The 18,312-nt window shown below is 44.5% G+C and overlaps 1 protein-coding gene across 2 annotated transcripts in view; it reads left to right on the forward strand.

The window, feature by feature from the left end:
* Positions 1 to 18,312, forward strand: part of KDM2B (lysine demethylase 2B) — a 130,662-nt gene that overhangs the window by 77,260 nt on the left and 35,090 nt on the right. For both annotated transcript variants that reach the window (XM_007448709.1, XM_007448708.1), the window contains exon 12: positions 1,701 to 1,787. In XM_007448709.1, coding sequence (XP_007448771.1) covers positions 1,701 to 1,787 — 87 coding nt within the window. The remainder of the gene's footprint in view (positions 1 to 1,700; positions 1,788 to 18,312) is intronic.

The following is an 18,312-nucleotide window of genomic DNA, read 5'->3' on the forward strand; positions in this document are numbered from 1 at the left end:
TAAAATTATTTGTTTACTTATTAAAAAAAATTAGTCATTTTTCTTTTTGTGTGTGTGTGTGTGTGTGTGTGTGTGTGTGTGTGTGTGTGTGGTACGTGGGTCTCTCACCACCGTAGCCTCTCCCATTGCGGAGGACAGGCTCCGAATGCGCAGGCTCAGCGGCCACGGCCCACGGGCCCAGCCGCTCCACGGCATGTGGGATCCTCCCAGACTGGGGCACGAACCTGTGTCCCCTGCATCGGCAGGCGGACCCTCAACCACTGTGCCACCAGGGAAGCCCTATTTTACTTTGTATTTTTACTTATTTATTTATTTTTTGCCTCCGCCCAGCTTGTGGGATCTTAGTTCCCTGACCAGGGATCGAGCCCGTGCCACTTGCAATGGAAGTGTGGAGTCTTAACCACTGGACTGCCAGGGAAGTCCCAACATTTTGAAAAATCGGGCAAACCAAATGATGATCGTAAAAGTAGGAAAATAAGTAGATAAGTTAGAAGTGAGTTAGATTCTTTCTGGTGAAGATTTGGGAAAGTGAGTTAAAATCATCTTCACCTACATTTATCTTCTGAGCTCTTCTGCTCTTCCTGTTAAGTGCTACTGTGCAACTTACTCTGTTCTTAAATGTCTCTGCAGGAATGTTTCGTACAATCCAAAAATTAATGGTTGAGGTAGGCCAGTAACAAATAGGCCAGTAACACATCTGTGTCCATCCCTAAACACTTTTTTATGGCATGATGTGGATGCAGCCAAAAATCCCATGTGTGACATGGTCATGGGGCAGGTAGTCTGGTGCCACAGAGCAGGGTTCAGGGGCTCTGTCCTCTTGGTCTGGGGCAGCATCAAAGTCCTTTGAGCATTTCTGAACCTTGGTTGCCTCACCAATAAGTTAGGGATGATTCAGTGGAGTGACATCTTACACCCTGATGGGATTCTAAAGTTAGCAGCACACATGGCCAAAATCTGGTAGAGTCAGGATTACCCTGAAAAACCTCGAAACCACCCACAAAGGAGTGAACACAAAATAACAAAGGAGTGAACACAAAGTGCCTGTGTGGGAGACCCTCACACAGTCTGGCAGTATGTCCATCACAGCCCATTTTTCTGCCAGCACATGGCTAGCAGACTCCAAGCTTGGTCAGACCACATTGAGTATCTTCTTGTATTTAGGACCCTTGATGCAAAAAACAATGACATGTCTTTACACACCAGGATGAGAATACACATGGCTTGCCGACTGATGGAAAACCAGAGGCAGGGCTCATGGGTGAGACCTCGTGGTTGCTTTTCTTTCTCTGAGTACGTAGCTGAATTTTGTACATTAGAGGATCAGTTGGGTCACTACCCAGCCCCCTCCCAGAGGACTTGGTAAGGATGAAATGAGGTTGGGTCCATGAGAGTCCCTGGAGCTCTGGACAAATGTTTGGTGTCAAAAGTATGATCAGTGAGTGATACATTCATGCAAGTCGTAGGGAGGTATGTGATTTGCTTTAAAAAATTTTTTTTGGAGAAGGGGATGTTCTGTGTTTTGTGGATCCTGGGGAAGCCTGGCTGCTTGGTTTCTATTGAGTGTGTGGGTATTGGTGGAGCTGGGGGGACCAGCAGTGACTCTGCAGAGACTTCTGCTGGGTAAGGTACAGCCTCCAGCCCCCTTCAGAGACATCCCCTCTACCCTAGGCTAAAATGGCTGCTTTGTTTCACCACAGAATGTCCTGAAGGAGCATGCGGATGACGACCCCAGTCTGGCCATCACTGGGGTCCCCGTAGTCACTTGGCCAAAGAAGACTCCAAAGGTAAGACACAGATCACCCACAGCTGGGAGACCATAAATCCACTGCTTTTTCACATCTCCTGTAAGATGAATGTTGGCAGCCTTTCAGGGGGATTTCCTGGGAGAGGGCACCCCATTTAAGATGAATGATGTTGGTGAGTTGTTCATTGCAACTTTTTTTTTTTTAAAAGGGATCATTTTCCCTAGCTGTGGAAACTGCAGGCACTGCCCCCTGGTGGTCACTCAGAAAACTGGGGAAGTGATACCTCACCTTTCTTCCTTTCCTCCCCTCCTTTCTTCTATATTTCCTTCCTTCCCTTGACCTCTAGCTGCTTTGTGGGCTCTTTTCTCCTCTTTTGAAAGTAGTTTTTTTCTCTTTCTAAATGGGTTGATGCTGGGGAATTCCCTGGCTGTCCAGTGGTTAGGACTCCACACTTCCACTGCAGGGGGCATGAGTTCGATCCCTGGTAGGGGAACTAAGATCCCACATGCCTCGCAGTGTGGCCACAAAAAAAAAAAAGGGGGTTGGTGCTCACCATGAAAAATTTGATCAAATAGGAAAGGACAAAGATGCTGGGAAGAATAGTAGTGACGTCACTGAGAACTTACCAGGGGCAGGTTGCCTTGCCTAGTCCTCTGCATCCCCTGTCTTATTTAGACTCCAGCAATCCTGTGGGATAGACACTTGTGATTTGTTTTACAGATGAGGAAACTGAGGCTTAAAAAGACGAAGTTACTTGTTAGGTTACTTGGCAGAGCCAAGGATGCAAAGATCAGTCTGACAGCAGAGACCGAACTTTCAACCAGTGCCCTACCTTGGCTGCACCACTTTCTTGAGCAAGTTGTATAAGCTCCCAGAACCTTACTTTCCTCATTTGTAAAAAGGGGTTATACCAGTACCTACTTCAAATGGTCATTGTGAGAACTAAACAAGATAATGCATGCAGAGTCCGTAGGACAAGGGCTGATTCATGGTAAGTGCTCTAAATGTCATTTGTAACCTAAGCAGCCTCCCTGTTGATGGGTATTTTGCTAATTTCTGATTTTTTTTACTGTTATAAAAAACACTGAGAGGAACTTTCTAGATCTCTACTGTCCAAAAGGGTAGCCACTAGTCATATGTGGCTATTGAGCACTTGAAATACGGCAAGCCCAAATTGAGAGGTGCTGTCAGTGTAATATACACAATAGATTTCAAAGACTTAGTACAAAAAAGAACAGTGCATAATACCAATTTAATTTATTTTTTATATTGATTGAAATTAGGGTTGCCAGATTTGAAAAGGAAGCCCATTTAAATTTGAATTTCAGGGCTTCCCTGGTCGCGCAGTGGTTAAGAATCTGCCTGCCAATGCAGGGGACAGGGGTTTGAGCCCTGGTCCGGGAAGATCCCACATGCCGCAGAGCAACTGAGCTCGTGCACCACAACTACTGAGCCTGCACTCTAGAGCCCACGAGCCACAACTACTGAACCCGCGTGCCACAACTACTGAAGCCCGTTCGCCTAGAGCCCGTGCTCCACAACAAGAGAAGCCACGACAGTGAGAAGTCTGTGCACTGCAACGAAGAGTAGCCCCCACTCGCCGCAACTAGAGAAAGCCCCCGTGCAGCAACAAAGACCCAACACAGGCATAAAATAAATAAATAATAAATAAATTAATTAATTAATTTGAATTTCAGATAAACAGCAGATACATTTTTTTACTATAACTATATCCCATATAATGCACGCGATATACTTATGCTAAAAGGAGTTTTTGTTCTTTATCTGAAATGTAATGGGGCATGCTGTATTTTTATATGCTAAATCTGGCAACCCTAGTTGAAATGATAAAATTTTGGATATATTAAACAAAATGGATTATTAATATTCACTTCACCTGTTTCTTTTTACCTTGTAAAATGTGGCTTCAAAAAAATTTTAAAGTACGTATGTGGCTCACATTATATTTCTATTGGACAGTGCTGTTCTGGGTTATTCATTTCACTTTTGTTTGATTATCTTCTTAGGGTATATTCTTTTTCTTGGCCACGCTGTGCGGCTTGTGGGATCTTAGTTCTCTGACAAGAGATTGAACCCGGGGCCACAGCAGTGACAGCACCGAGTCCTAACCACTGGACCGCCAGGGAACTCCCATTAGGGTATATTCCTAAATGTGGGATTGTTAATGGAGAAAGTACTTGTGGGTATTGAATTCTGATTCTCTTTGAAGCTTAGTGGGAACTGAGGTGGCCATAGGAATGGAAAGGAGTTGCCTGCACATCTGCCTTTAGCTCCCCAATCTGTGGATGTTGAGTGGGGTTGTAGAGTTGACTTTCCCCTACATGGGCCATAAATATAAATGTCATTTATCAGACCACAAACCGTGCTTGCAGACACAGCAACTTGAAATAGCCCAGCCAGGTCCCATGGCTGCTTTGAATCTGCAGAGGAAACCGTGGCTTTGCCTTGCTACCGCCTGCTTCCCTCCTAGCTGAGGAATTGCTCCACAGTTCGGATTAGGGTTTATAGAGGGCATGGGCTTGGCTTTTTTTTTTTTTTTTTTAATTTTTAAATTTTATTTATTTTTTTTATACAGCAGGTTCTTCTTAGTTATCCATTTTATACATATTAGTATATACATGTCAATCCCAGTGTCCCAGTTCATCCCCCCACCCTTCCCCCCGCCACTTTCCCCACTTGGTGTCCATACGTTTGTTCTCTACATCTGAGAGCATGGGCTTTTAAAGAAACACACTTGCCACTACTCACTGTAGTCTCAGAATTAATGGAGGGGTCCAAACCAGCCTCTGGGGGAAATCACTTCAGGACCACAAATGTGCCCTGTCTGGAGTCACTTAGCCCACTCCTCAGGGGCTTCTAGGCATTTTTTTTTAAAAAAAGAAAACTCTGCCCCTTCTCCTCCCAAGGCCTGGAAACAGGAAGCTGGCTTCTGGTGGGAGTAGCCCTTATTTAAGATTCCCTTGGAGGACTGGTTTATAAGCACTGGTCTGTACGTAAGTTGGGCGTGGATGGTATCAACACTGGTGGGAGAAATTGGAGCCCTTAGGCTGGTTAGGAAGGAGTGGGGGAGGGAGAAGTAAGAGCCTTTGACGTTTAACAGTGCTTGTGGGGTGCCAGGCTTTTTTTTTAAACACCTTATAATGAAACAAATAGAACTCACATACCTTACAGTTCTCCCACTTAAAGTGTACAATGAAATGTTTTTAGTATGTTGACATTTTTAGAGTTGTGCTACCAACACCACAGTCTAATTTTGGAACGTTTTCATACCCCCTTAAAAGAAGCCCCATTAGCGGTCAGTTCCCACTCCCCCAAGCCACACCTCCCCCAGCTGCTGGAAACTTTGTCTCCATGGATTTGCCCATTCCGGACATTTCATATAAATAGAATTGTACAGTATGTGGCCTTTTGTGACTGACTTCTTTCACTTAGAAGAACGTTTTCAAGGTTCATCCCAGTTATATATCTGTCAGTATTTCATGCCTTTATAGGGTTGAATAATATTCCACTGTATGGATGGACCACAGTCTGTTTAATCATTCATCTGTCGATGGGCATTTGGGCTGTTTCTACCTTTTGGCTATTGTGATTGATGATGCTATGAACATTCATGTACAGGTTTTTATGGGAACATATGTTTTCATTTCTCTTGGGTAGAAACTTAGGCATAGAATTGACTAGTCAGATGGTAACTCCACATTGAAGTTTTTGAGGAACTGCCTGTTTCTCAAAGTGGCTGCAGCATTTTCTATCCTCCCAGCAATTATAAGAGTTCCAGACTTCTCCACATCTTTGCCAACACCTATAATCTGTCTTTTTTTTTTCAAAAGCACATTCTCTGCATTCAAATACCTTATTCTTTTTTAAAAAATTATTAATTAATTTTTGCTGTGTTGGGTCTTCGTTTCTGTGTAAGGGCTTTCTCCAGTTGTGGCAAGTGGGGGCTACTCCTCACTATCGCGGCCTCTCTCGTTGGGGAGCACAGGCTCCAGACGTGCAGGCTCAGTACTTGTGGCTCACGGGCCCAGCCGCTCCACGGCATGCGGGATCCTCCTAGACCAGGGCTCGAACCTGTGTCTCCTGCATTAGCAGGCAGATTCTCAACCACTGTGCCACCAGGGAAGCCCTATCTGTCTTTTTTGATTAGAGCCATGCAAGCACAATCGTTTTCTTTTTAATTTAGTTAGTTTTCTATAAATTATTTGAAGTTTTGAAGTTTATTGTATGAGTTTGCAAGGGCCACTGTGACAAAGTACCTCAGACTGAGTGGCTTAAATGACAGAATATTAATTTTCTCACCGGTCTGGAGGCCAAAAGTCTGAGGTCACGGTGTTAGTTGGCAGGATGTATTCCTTTCTTTCTTTCTTTCTTTTCTTTCTTTCTTTCTTTTCTTTCTTTCTTTCTTTCTTTCTTTCTTTCTTTCTTTCTTTCTTTCTTTCTTTCTTTCTTTCGCTCTTTCTTCCTTCCTTCCTTTCTTTCTTTTCTTTCTTTTCTCTTTCTCTTTTCTTTTTTCTTTTCTTTTCTGTCATAGAGCTGAAGAGTCTTTTTTTAAAATATTTATTTATTTATTTATTTATGGCTGTGTTGGGTTGCTGTGTGCGGGCTTTCTCTAGTTGTGGCGAGCAGAGGCTACTCTTCGTTGCAGTGTGCAGGCTTCTCATTGTGGTGGCTTCTCTTGTTGAGGAGCATGGGCTCTAGGCACATGGGCTTCAGTAGTTGTGGCACGTTGGCTCAGTAGTTGTGGCACGTGGGCTCAGTAGTTGTGGCTTGCGGGCTCTAGAGCTCAGGCTCCGTAGTTGTGGTGCACGGGCTTAGTTGCTCTGTGGCATGTGGGATCTTCCTGGGCCAGAGCTCGAACCCATGTTCCCTGAATTGGCAGGCATATTCTTAACCACTGCACCACCAGGAAAGCCCGGCAGGATGTATTTCTTCTGAGGACTCTCTCCTTGGCTTGTAGATTGCTGTTTTCTCTGTGTCTTCACACAGTCTTCCCTTTGTGTGTGTCCTAATCTCCTCTTCTTGTAATGACACCAGACATACTGAATTTGGGCTCACCCTAACGACCCCATTTTAACTTAGTTACTTCATTAAAGACCTGTCTCCAAATACAGTAACATTCTGAGGTGCTGGGGGTTCAGACTTCAACATACGGATTTTGGGAGGACACAATTTAAGCCCATAACATGTATTTTAAATTATACAAAAAGGAATAAATAACATAATAATGAATACCATGACTCCCCCCTGCCCCGACTCAGCTCTAGAAATAAATTATTGCCAGTATAACCAAACCCCCCCTGGGTATTCCTTCTAAATGTATGCAACAGTTTTTAGATTTTATTTAATTCTTACATCGAGGCTGGGAGGGGGTTAGGATTGTCTTCATGATGCAGCTGAAACTGGGGACTCAGAGAGGTAGACTGGTAAGCCTGAGGCCACACAGCTTGTGAATCTAAGGTGTTCGTCCCCAGATTTGTCCCTGTGCCTGAGGAACTCAATGAAACGTGGTGGAGGGCAGGGGGAGGGGAGGCTGGCTGCTATATTTATGCATTTCCTGGCTGGTGGGGTTAAAAAGTTAACAGGAAGGGAAGAAGTAAGTAAACGACTGACTGCCTGGGCCGCCCGGGGTCTCTTGATTCCCAGGTTTGCAGTCGGCTTCCTCCCAATTTGATGCAGGTTGGGTTGAAAGATCAAGGGTGCTCATTGAGGCTGTCAGGATGCAAAGTCGGATCAGTACTGGGTCTGGCTCAGGTTACTTAAGTAATTAATGCTAAATGATGATTAGCAAGAAATGCTTTGATCTCCCACCTTGCCTCCTGGAGAAGAAAGTCCCTTTCTGGAACTGATTAGGTGCCGTGAGGTCATTTCTGATGTGGTGTCTTTCAAATCAAAGATGCGACTGAATCATCCTCTGCCACAGTTCCCCTGATTGGCTGTTTTCCTCAGTAGTGATGGATTTGTTTTGATACGTCTGTACTCTGGCCACTTCCTTTTATGACCAAGTGGTAGGATTTGGGGGCCTGTCTGTGACCTTAGAACCAAGCTGAGGGAACTGAACTTCTTTGAGGCCCGACTTCTGACCTCAGCCTTATTAGCAAGTTGACCTTCTGCCCACCAGCCAGACGCTTGTACTCAGCCAGCTTGTGGGTTGGTTTCCAGAGAAGGAAACCGAGGAAGGAGGTGAGATGAAGCTTTCCTGGAAAGCGAGCATGTTGATGCATTTGCTTCTTAATCTCTAGTGGCCAAACCAGGCTTCCTCTTGAATTTCAATTCCTGGCAATTTTTCCTGAGTGGAAGAGCAGTGAGGCTGGAGAGTATACCAGTAAGAACCCTGACGGGGACTTGGGGACAGCCCTCTTCAGCAGTTAGTGGATCAGCTCCCTCACGGGGACGTCACAGGGACCACGGGAGGAAGTCTCACACACACACACCTGATGTCTGTGTCACCCTCAGTTCTGCTTTGTTTCTCTTCCCCTTCCTCCACACTTGGTCATTCAGATCTGGGAGGCCTGAGAAGTCTGGGGTCCCCCGGGAGTGACACGCAGCCTTTCCCTGAAGGACAGGCACATAAGTCTGTAAAAGAGGCCCCCATGTACTTCCTGTTCCCACTCTGCCCTGCTCCCAGCTCCTGTCTCCCCCGAGTAATTAAGCTGATGATGTACAGTTGAGGAGGGAGGATGACAGCCATTTATAGTTGCCTCCTCAAGGCCAGATAATTTTCTAGAAAGGCAGTGTGGCCTAATGAGGACGAGTCCTCAGGCTGGTGGCATCTGCTTTACCTGGGAAACGTTTCTGTTTTGTTTTTTTTTGCGGTATGCGGTCCCCTCACTGTTGCGGCCTCTCCTGTTGCGGAGCACAGGCTCCGGACGCGCAGGCTCAGCGGCCATGGCTCACGGGCCCAGCCGCTCTGCGGCATGTGGGATCTTCCTGGACCGGGGCACGAACCTGTGTCACCTGCATCGGCAGGCTGACTCTCAAGCACTGCGCCACCAGGGAAGCCCCTGTTTTTTTTTTTTAAATACAGTTTCCTGGGCCCTACTGAGACACTCTGATTCAGTAGGGGTGGGTGGGACCTGGGAATCTGCACTTTCTAAATGCTTCACAGGTAATTCTCATGCACAACTAGGGTGAACTCTGGGGTCAGATGCACCTGGAGATTGACTCTTGGCTCGGCCACTTACTAGTTGTGTGGTCGTGGGCAAGTCTGAGGCTTAGTTTATTCATCTGTAAAAAGGGCCGATAGTGCCTTTCTTACAAGTTCGCTGTGAGAGGCTCTGTAAAATACCTCTATAGTAGCCTATCAGTCAGTGATAGCAATTATACTTTTTCATAATTATGGTTTATAAGTAAACACTAATCCTGAAGCTGCTCACCCAGAAGGCAGAAATAGAAGACACTGAAGGAGGAGATGGATCAGAAGGGGGTGATTGGTTTAGAGTCATTTCCCATCCCTAAATTACTATTGGCTGGGACAAGCACTGAATCTCAAGTAAGGGCTTGAATGGCTTCATTTCGCGGACGTAGTCACAGCTGGCGTTTCCTGCGATGGGGCTGGTTTAAGAAAGTTCTCCTTTAGGTCCTCCACACTCTATCCGAGGGAGAAGTCCTAGGCCTGTGAACGGGAGGGTAACTGTTGTCTTAGAATGTACTGAAAGAGGCCTCGTGAGAGGCTGGTGGGAGAACGGGAACAGGAGATGCTCAACAGGTTGGGGGAGGCCGACAGCAGAGACCACAGGGCCAGGATAGCAGAGAGTGGACAGCGGGGAGGGTGTAGTGAGGGGAGCAGACAACAGTCTGGGACCCTGTCTGGAATCCCCAGGGCTTCCTGAAGTGACAGCTAAGTCATTTGTGGAGTTTGGAAGCCGGCAGGTCCCCAGGAGTGCAGGCAGCAGAAACCCCTGATCAAAGAATACCCACAAAAGATGGTCTGCTCAATTCTGGGTAATGTGGGTAATGTTCTCTCCAACATCAGCAAGAGAAAAATCCCATTGAAAGAAGATTGTTGGCGGTCAGGGGATGCCACAGTTTCTTATAAGCTGAGACCCAGGTCTGACCAGTTATTTGAGCTCGGATTCCAGAATCCTTAGTGTCTGAACCATATGACAAGGATCCCATCAGGGCCCCCCTTTTTTTAGTGGTGTGAACTGAAGCCAGAAAGTGGAAGTTTGTAGAGTCACCACACATGAGATCCAGGCAGGAGAGAACAGTAACCTTCCCTGATGGCTTTTTTTTTTTTTTTAAATAAATTTATTTATTTATTTTTGGCTGCATTGGGTCTTTGTTGCTGTGCGCAGGATTTCTCTAGTTGTGGTGAGAGGGGGCTATTCTTTGTTGTGGTGCGAGGGCTTCTCATTGCGGTGGCTTCTCTTGTTGCGGAACATGGACTATAAGTGCATGGGCTTCAGTAGTTGTGGCACGTGGGCTCAGTAGTTGTGGCACATGGGCTTAGTTGCTCCGTGGCATGTGGGATCTTCCTGGACCAGGGCTCAAACCCGTGTCCCCTGTGTTGGCAGGCAGATTCTTAACCACTGCACCACCAGGGATGTCCCCTGATGGCTTTCTGTAGATAGAGTCTTAACCGTCTTCTCCCTGTGTCTTTGCATTGTCTTCCTTCTGTGCCTGTGTCCAAATTTCCTCTTTTTATAAGGACACCAGTCATATTGGATTAGGGCCCTAATGACGTCATTTTAACTTGATCCTCTCTGTAAAGAGCCCTGTGTGTAGGGGCTTCCCTGGTGGTGCAGTTGGTTAGAAATCCGCCTGCCAATGCAGGAGACACGGGTTCGAGCCCTGGTCCAGGAAGATCCCACATGCTGTGGAGCACCTAAGCCCGTGCGCCACAACTACTGAGCCTGTGCACCACAACTACTGAACCCCAGGTGCCTGGAACCCATGCTCCGCAACCAGAGAAGCCACTGCAATGAGAAGCCCATGCAATGCAACGAAGAGTAGCTCCCGCTCACCGCAACTAGAGAAAGCCTGCGCGCAGCAATGAAGACCCAATGCAACCAAAAAAAAAAAAAAAAAAAAAAAGACCCTGTGTCTAAATATGGTCACGTTCCGAGGTGTTGGGGGTGGGAAGGGCTTCATCATGTGAATTTTGGGGCAGACACAATTCAGCCTGTAAACTTGTCACACCTTCATTGACTCTCCATCTTCTTTATATTTTTTTAAATTTATTTTTATTTTTGGCTGGGTTGGGTCTCCATTGCTGTGCGCGGGCTTTCTCGTTGCGGCGAGCAGGGGCTACTCTTTGTTGTGGTGCGCGGGCATCTCTTTGCGGTGGCTTCTCTTGTTGCAGAGCACGGGCTCTAGATGCGCGGGCTTCAGTAGTTGCAGCACGTGGGCTCAGTAGTTGTGGTGCACGGGCTTAGTTGCTCTGCGACATGTGGGATCTTCCTGGACCAGGGCTCGAACGCTTGTACCCTGCATTGTCAGGCGGATTCTTAAGCACTGCGCCACCAGGGAAGTCCCTCCATCTTCTTTAAAGTCATCTCCCAAATACTTACCCTGGCCTTGAGGTCCCATGACCCCAGTTGTCGCTCTGCCTTAGAATCTCGTGCTGGCTTCTCTTCTCTATGTTGCAGGGGAACTGAATTACTCCATATTTTCCATCTTCTTGACAGTCTTGGCCTTAGCTTGTACTGTTCTCCTTCTGGGAATGCCCATCTTATTTTCCCACATACGAATTCTCTCTGTCTCGAGGCCCAACCTAATTCCTTCTTTGCCAGGAAGCCCCCTGAGCTGGATGTCTTCTGGCTGTGCCTCCAGATCCTCTCCAGCCTCCTCAAGCCTTCTGTGTGGGCTGCATCAAAGAGCTTCCTTGCATCTCTGGCTTTTGGTTGGGCTCAGCCTAGGGAGGGAGGTACCGGCAGGAGATGGGAAGACAGGAGGAGAGAGAGGCTGGGGTATTTATTCCCCCAGCTTTCTCCCTATGGGATCATTGCAGGTTGGCTGTCTCCTTCCATTGGGGACCATGGCTCCTATTTCTTGGCCTTCTCCAGCTTTTCTCTCTGAATTTCTGGTAACAAAGGGAGGTAATGGCTCATCACTGTCCTTAGGCTTGGGATGCATCACCTTGCCTTGCTGGCTTCCGTTAACCCCACTTGTACTCTGCAAATTGAGCCTCTGTTAAATTCCCCTCTATGACCTGGTGTGAGGGTGCTGGGGTGCCATCCACCTCCTGTCAAGATCCTGACTGGTAGATAGACTTCCCCCATTTCTCCCTCTGCTGGACATCCACATTCTACTCTGCATTTTGTTGCATATCTGTCTTAAGCTTCCGTTATCTTCTTGAGACGGGAGCTCATCTTATTAACTTTTTCTTTATCCATTTTTGTATCCTGTCATGCAAGATTGCTCCCAGAAAATGTTTATTGAATGAATGAACTTGATAGCAAAGTTTCCCCAGAGCTTCTAAAAGATGAAGTTGTATTCATCAGTTCATTCTGTTTGTCCTCTTTCACCTGCTCTGCAAATGCCTCTGAGTCATCTCGTTGGTGAGAATAAGTTTCTCTCCTTACTTTAATTTGTGTGTCCCAGTCACAGCCAACTGTTAAAAGAACGGTAAATAGAAGAGAACTAAGAAGGGCTCTTGGTATTCCCTGGACCCTTTTGTCCCTCACATTTAGGCATCTCCCTTTATCCTCCTGGACTTAAAAAGATCTTATCTCTCACCTGGAATTTTTCAGCCATCATCTGTATCATTTTAGAACCACTTAATTGGAACTTTAAGACAGCGTTCAGCTGAAATAACCTGTAATTAAAGTCTGCAGCCCAGGATTTCTTTCTTAGTTTGATAACCTGCTCGGCTGTCTGTGTTAATAATGCCAAAGACAAATTTTTGGAAAGCAATTGATATATTGAGGGCTCCTGCCTTTAGTGCAGTAATTAGAAAGCCAAGCAGGCACTGTAAGTGATTGCTTGCCATTATCATGGTTATATTTCTGGAACAATGGTCTATCCTTCAAACTTTTCTTTTTGTCAAATGCCATTATATATTTCCTATTTTAAAGGAGAATACTTGATCATTGACATTGGGAATAAGTTGTCATGTTCTCCCCGCCACACTCACTACCCTGCCTCTCTAATTTGGCTTTGTTAGGGCAGTGGATATGTGTGCAACCAAATGATGTGAGATAATCTGCTGCTTCCCAAATTTGGGCGATCTAGAGAAAAAAGGGGCACAATTATGTGAACACAGGTGAAACATTTGCATTATTTAAGTTTGATTCTTGTTGCAAAGGTGGGAAGGGGAAGTATATTTATTGGGACAAGGGGAACTTTATACGCAAAGAAGGTAGGTGGGAAGTGAAAGCTGTAGTAAAACCTGCTCTAAACCACTGAACTTCTCCACCAATGAATGTAAAGGACTAAACAGCAAAGCACTTTGCAGGAGTGAAGAGATAGTCTCACTTATAAGATTGATTTTGTTGTTGTTGTTATTTAGATTCATTTCTCTCCTAGTTAATGTTTATGGTACAAGATGGCAGGAGGGGCTGGGTTGGGGACTGCCCTGAGGAAGCTTGTTGATTCGAATGTTCCCAATTGATTGATTTTTCTGCGGGAGGGTGTTGTTTCTTTGATTTTTTTTCATTTATTTATTTATTATTTGTTATTTATTTATTTATTTAAATGGCAGTATAGTTGATTTACAGTGTTGTGTTAGTTTCTGTTGTACAGCAAAGGGATTCAGTTTTATATATATAAATATTATAATTTTCAGATTCTTTCCCATTATAGGTTATTATAAGATATTGAATATAGTTCTCTGTGCTATACAGTAGGACCTTGTTTTTTGTTTATATATAGTAGTTTGTATCTGCTTATCCCAAACTCCTAATTTATCTCTCCACCCTCCTTTCTCCTTTGGTAACCATAAGTTTGTTTTCTATGTCTGTGAGTCTGTTTCTGTTTTGTAAATAAGTTCATTTGTATCATTTTTTAGATTCCACATATAAGTGATATCATATGATATTTGTCTTTCTGTTTGACTTACTTCACTTAGTATGGTAATCTTTAGGTCCATGTTTTTTTTTTTTCCCCCGTACACAGGCCTCTCACTGTTGTGGCCTCTCCCGCTGTGGAGCACAGGCTCCAGACGCGCAGGCTCAGCAGCCATGGCTCACGGGCCCAGCCGCTCCGCGGCATGTGGGATCTTCCTGGACCGGGTCACGAACCTGTGTTCCCTGCATCGGCAGGCGGACTCTCAACCACTGCACCACCAGGGAAGCCTAGGTCCATCTTTTTATTTTATCTTTTATCACATCTTTTTAAATTGTGGGGAAAGATACATAACATAAAATTGACTATTTTAACCATTCAGTGGCATTGAGTACATTCACATTGTTGTACAACCATCACCACCACCATCAGTCTCCAGAACTTTTTCATCATCTGAAACTGGAACTCTTAATCCCTTAAACACTAACTCCCCGTTCCCCCTTTTTCCAGCCCTTGGTAACTTCTATTCTACTTTTTGTCTCTGTGAATTTGACTCTTCTAGGTACCTCATATAAGTGGGATCATGCAGTATTTGTATTTTTGTGACTGGCTCTTTTCACTTAATATAATGTCCTCAAGGTTCATCCATATTGTAACTTGCGCCAGAATCTCCTTCCTTTTTACTTTTTTTTTTTTAAAGAAGATGTTGGGGGTAGGAGTTTATTAATTAATTTATTTATTTTTGCTGTGTTGGGTCTTCATTTCTGTGCGAGGGCTTTCTCTAGTTGTGGCAAGCGGGGGCCACTCTTCATCACGGTGCGTGGGCCCCTCACTATCACGGCCTCTCTTATTGCGGAGCACAGGCTCCAGATGCGCAGGCTCAGTAGCTGTGGCTCACGGGCCCAGTTGCTCCGCGGCACGTGGGATCCTCCCAGACCAGGGCTCGAACCCATGTCCCCTGCATTAGGAGGCAGATTCTCTACCACTGCGTCACCAGGAAGCCCTCTCCTTCCTTTTTAAAGCTGAATGGTATTCCACTGTATGTATACACCACATTTTATTTAACCATTCATCTGTCAATGGACACATTGGTTGCTTCCACCTTTGGCTATTATAAATAATGCTGCTGTGAACATGGGTGTATAAAACTCTTTTCAAGTCCTCATTTTCAATTCTTTTGGGTACATACCCAGAAATTGCTGGAATCATAGAATAATTTTATGTTTAATTATTTGAGGAGCTGCCATACTGTTTTCCACAGCGGCTGTATCAATTTATATTCCCATCAATAATACGCAAGGGTTTCAATTTTCCACATGCTTGCTATTGTTATTTTCTGTTTTTTTGTTTGTTTGTTTGTTTTCTGATAATAGCCATCCTAATGGGTATGTTATTTCTTTTCAACTAACTTAATTTTTTATGCTGAAGTATTCTTTAGAGAATTACAGACATCATGACAATTCTACCCCTAAATACTTAGGTTTGCATCTCAGAAAAAGAAGAATATTTTTCTCCATAACTGAAATAACATTATTACACCTAGCAAAACTGACAATTCCTCCTAATGCTGGGTCATATAAATTATCTTTTACAGCTGCTTTGTCCCAACCAGGATCCAATCCAGGTTCTTCATTCTCTCTCTCTCTCTCTCTCTTTTTTTTTTTTTTTTTGCGGTACGCAGGCCTCTCACCGCTGTGGCCTGTCCCGCTGCGGAGCACAGGCTCCGGACGCGCAGGCTTTTTTTTTAGCGGTACGCAGGCCTCTCACCGCTGTGGCCTGTCCCGTTGCGGAGCACAGGCTCCGGACGCGCGGGCTCAGTGGGCATGGGCACCGGGCCCAGCCGCTCCGCGGCATGTGGGATCTTCCCGGACCGGGGCACGCGCTCGCGTCCCCCGCATCAGCAGGCGGACTCTCAACGACTGCGCCACCAGGGAAGCCCCATTCTCTCTTTTAATCTTGACCTTTCTCAGGATTTTGATTGGTAGAGAAGATGGAACCATGTCCTGAAGAATATCTCACTTTATGCATTTGTCTGATTGCTTTCTTGTGGTGTCATTTAGCTTTTTCGCTGTCTGTTGTAATTTCTGTAAATTGGAACCTAGTTCTAAAGGCTTGGTTAGATGGAAGTTAAATATCATGGATTAAGGTGATGGTGGTCTGATTATTCCCCCATTATTCAGTTATGTTCATCCCTCTTTTCCTCCAGAGCATAATCTGGAAGGGAATATGTGGCGCCCGTGCTTCCCTCTACCATTCACTGATAGTTTCGATACCAGTTATCATTCTTTCCTGTATGAATAATTTTGTCAGAAGATGAAAATGAAGCTTTGGGACTTCCCTGGCGGTCCATTGGTTAAGACTCCCCACTTCTATTGCAGGGTGCACAGGTTCGATCCCTGGTGGAGGAACTAAGATCCCACAGCCAAAAAAAAAGAAGAAAAAGAAAATGAAGCTTTGAAGTTTTTTCTGTAGAGCTTTCCCTCATCAATTGGAGCTACCCTTAAATACAGTTCCTCCTGATAAGGCAGCACACAGGCTTAATTCTTTCCCTTTAAATACCAATTTTCAAACTAAGGAGTTGGTATAATGGCTGCTTAAAATGGTGACAGATGAGTTTTGTCAGACTTTTTCTATTTTGAGTGTCATGGTGAACTCGTGAACTTTCATAGATCCAGGGGGCTTTTAGAGGCAAATTGGCCTGCTGGAGATGAGCCATTTTTAAGGGAAAGCAAGAATGTAAATGAACAGAGTCCCTTGGGAACAGCCAAAGTGTGTATGAGTGTGTGTGTGTCTGTTCCCTCCATCCCTACTCCTGACCATACCAACCTGTGTGTATCTGCATTTATCAGGTGTCCCTAAGTGAAAGGCTTTCAAGTGCAATCAGAGCCCATCAGATCCCCACAGTGACTGTCAGCAGCTCATTTAAGAGGTGATTCAACTATCACTTTGGTTTGGTTAATTTCAACCTGCTCCAGGACTCATATTTCCTAACCAGGTTACCTTTTAGGAATAGGAACTAAGATCACTCTTAAATGATGACTGATGAAAAGAAAAAGAAAAAGTATATATATGTGTATATATACACATACACACTTTTTAAAAATTGAAGTAAAATTCACCTAGCATAAAAGTAACCATCTTAAAGTACGAATTCAGTGATATTTAGTATATTCAGAATGTTGTGCAAGCATCACCTCTTTCTAAATTCCAAGATATTTTTATCACTCCCAAAAGAAACCCCATTCCCATTAGGGGTCACTCCCCATTCCCCCTCCTCCACCCAGCCCTGGCAACCACTAATCAGCTTTCTGTCCCTATGAATTTGTCTATTCTGGATATTTTATATAAAGGTAATTATACAGTATATGGCCTTTTGTGTCTGGCTTGTTCCACTTAGCCTCATGTTTTCAAGATTCATCACATTGTAGCTTGTGTCAGCACTTCATTCCTTTTTATGGCTGAATAATATTCCATTTTATGGATAGAAACCACATTTTGTTTACCTATTCATCAATGCACAGAATTTGATTTGTTTCCACCATTTGATCATGGTGAACAGAGCTGCTAACTTTAATCCTCTTTTGCCTCTTTACTGTATGCTTTATCATCCCATTTTGAGTGAGCTTTGGATTTGGTCTTTTGGGTGCTCTGGTAAGGAAGGAAACCAAGGGGGAGATTTGGTCTTGTTAAGAGAAATATTTTTAAATTACAAAAGTCCTGGTTGTAGGCCCGAATTATACTGGCATTTTATGTATTTTTAGCCCCTATTTTCTGGGGCTGGGGGGTGGGATTTTAAAGTGCATCCATTAATCTTGTCTGAATTGTCTGAGGGCTCAGCCTTAGCCTGGATTTTTGTAGGGATGTGAATGGAGAAGGGAAGTAACTTTCTAAGGTCAGTGATTGAGCTGGAAATGGGGTGGATGGCAGGAAGCATTTCTCAGATCTATGCCAGTCACCTGTTAAATTATCTAATTAAAAAAAATCCTGCGCACAGTCACAAATCTTCCAGGGAACGTAAATATTCATTGGTTGATCTTGGTAATTGAAGGAGACAGTATTAGGAGAGGAACCCTATTTAATGGAAAGCTTGGTCTCTTTAAAGGACCCATATGACAGATATATGTGGGTTTTAAATGCTTGTGGAATGATTCTTCAGGGGGAAAATTAAAAGCAATTAAATAACATTAGTAATTTCCTTAAGGGAAATCACTGTAGCCCTTGGTCTGTCATACGGTCACTCTTTGAACCATAGTTTTATCCAGGCAACCCTGGAATTAGTTCTAAATTGCTGTGTGACACGATGCAAAAATTTCTCTTATTTATGTTTTATTAGAAAAATAACTGCAAAAGACCTTGTCCTTGTGCTGTTAATGGGGAAAAACCTATTGAAGAACAGAGACAAATGGTAAAATAATAGTAAAAGAGCTGAAGCATGCATTCTCTATTGCTTGTTAAACATACATTATTACGTGTATTAGGAAGCAACCCTTTGTATCATTTCTGTTCCTTCCTTAGGGACACGTTTACAAATGGTGTCCCTTGGTTCAGGAGCATGCCAGCCAGTTACTGGTCTGGACACAGAGAATTCATTCTCTTTCCC

The sequence above is a fragment of the Lipotes vexillifer genome, unplaced genomic scaffold, assembly GCF_000442215.2.
Source record: "Lipotes vexillifer unplaced genomic scaffold, Lipotes_vexillifer_v1.1 scaffold21, whole genome shotgun sequence".
In the NCBI taxonomy this organism is placed as follows: domain Eukaryota; kingdom Metazoa; phylum Chordata; class Mammalia; order Artiodactyla; family Lipotidae; genus Lipotes; species Lipotes vexillifer.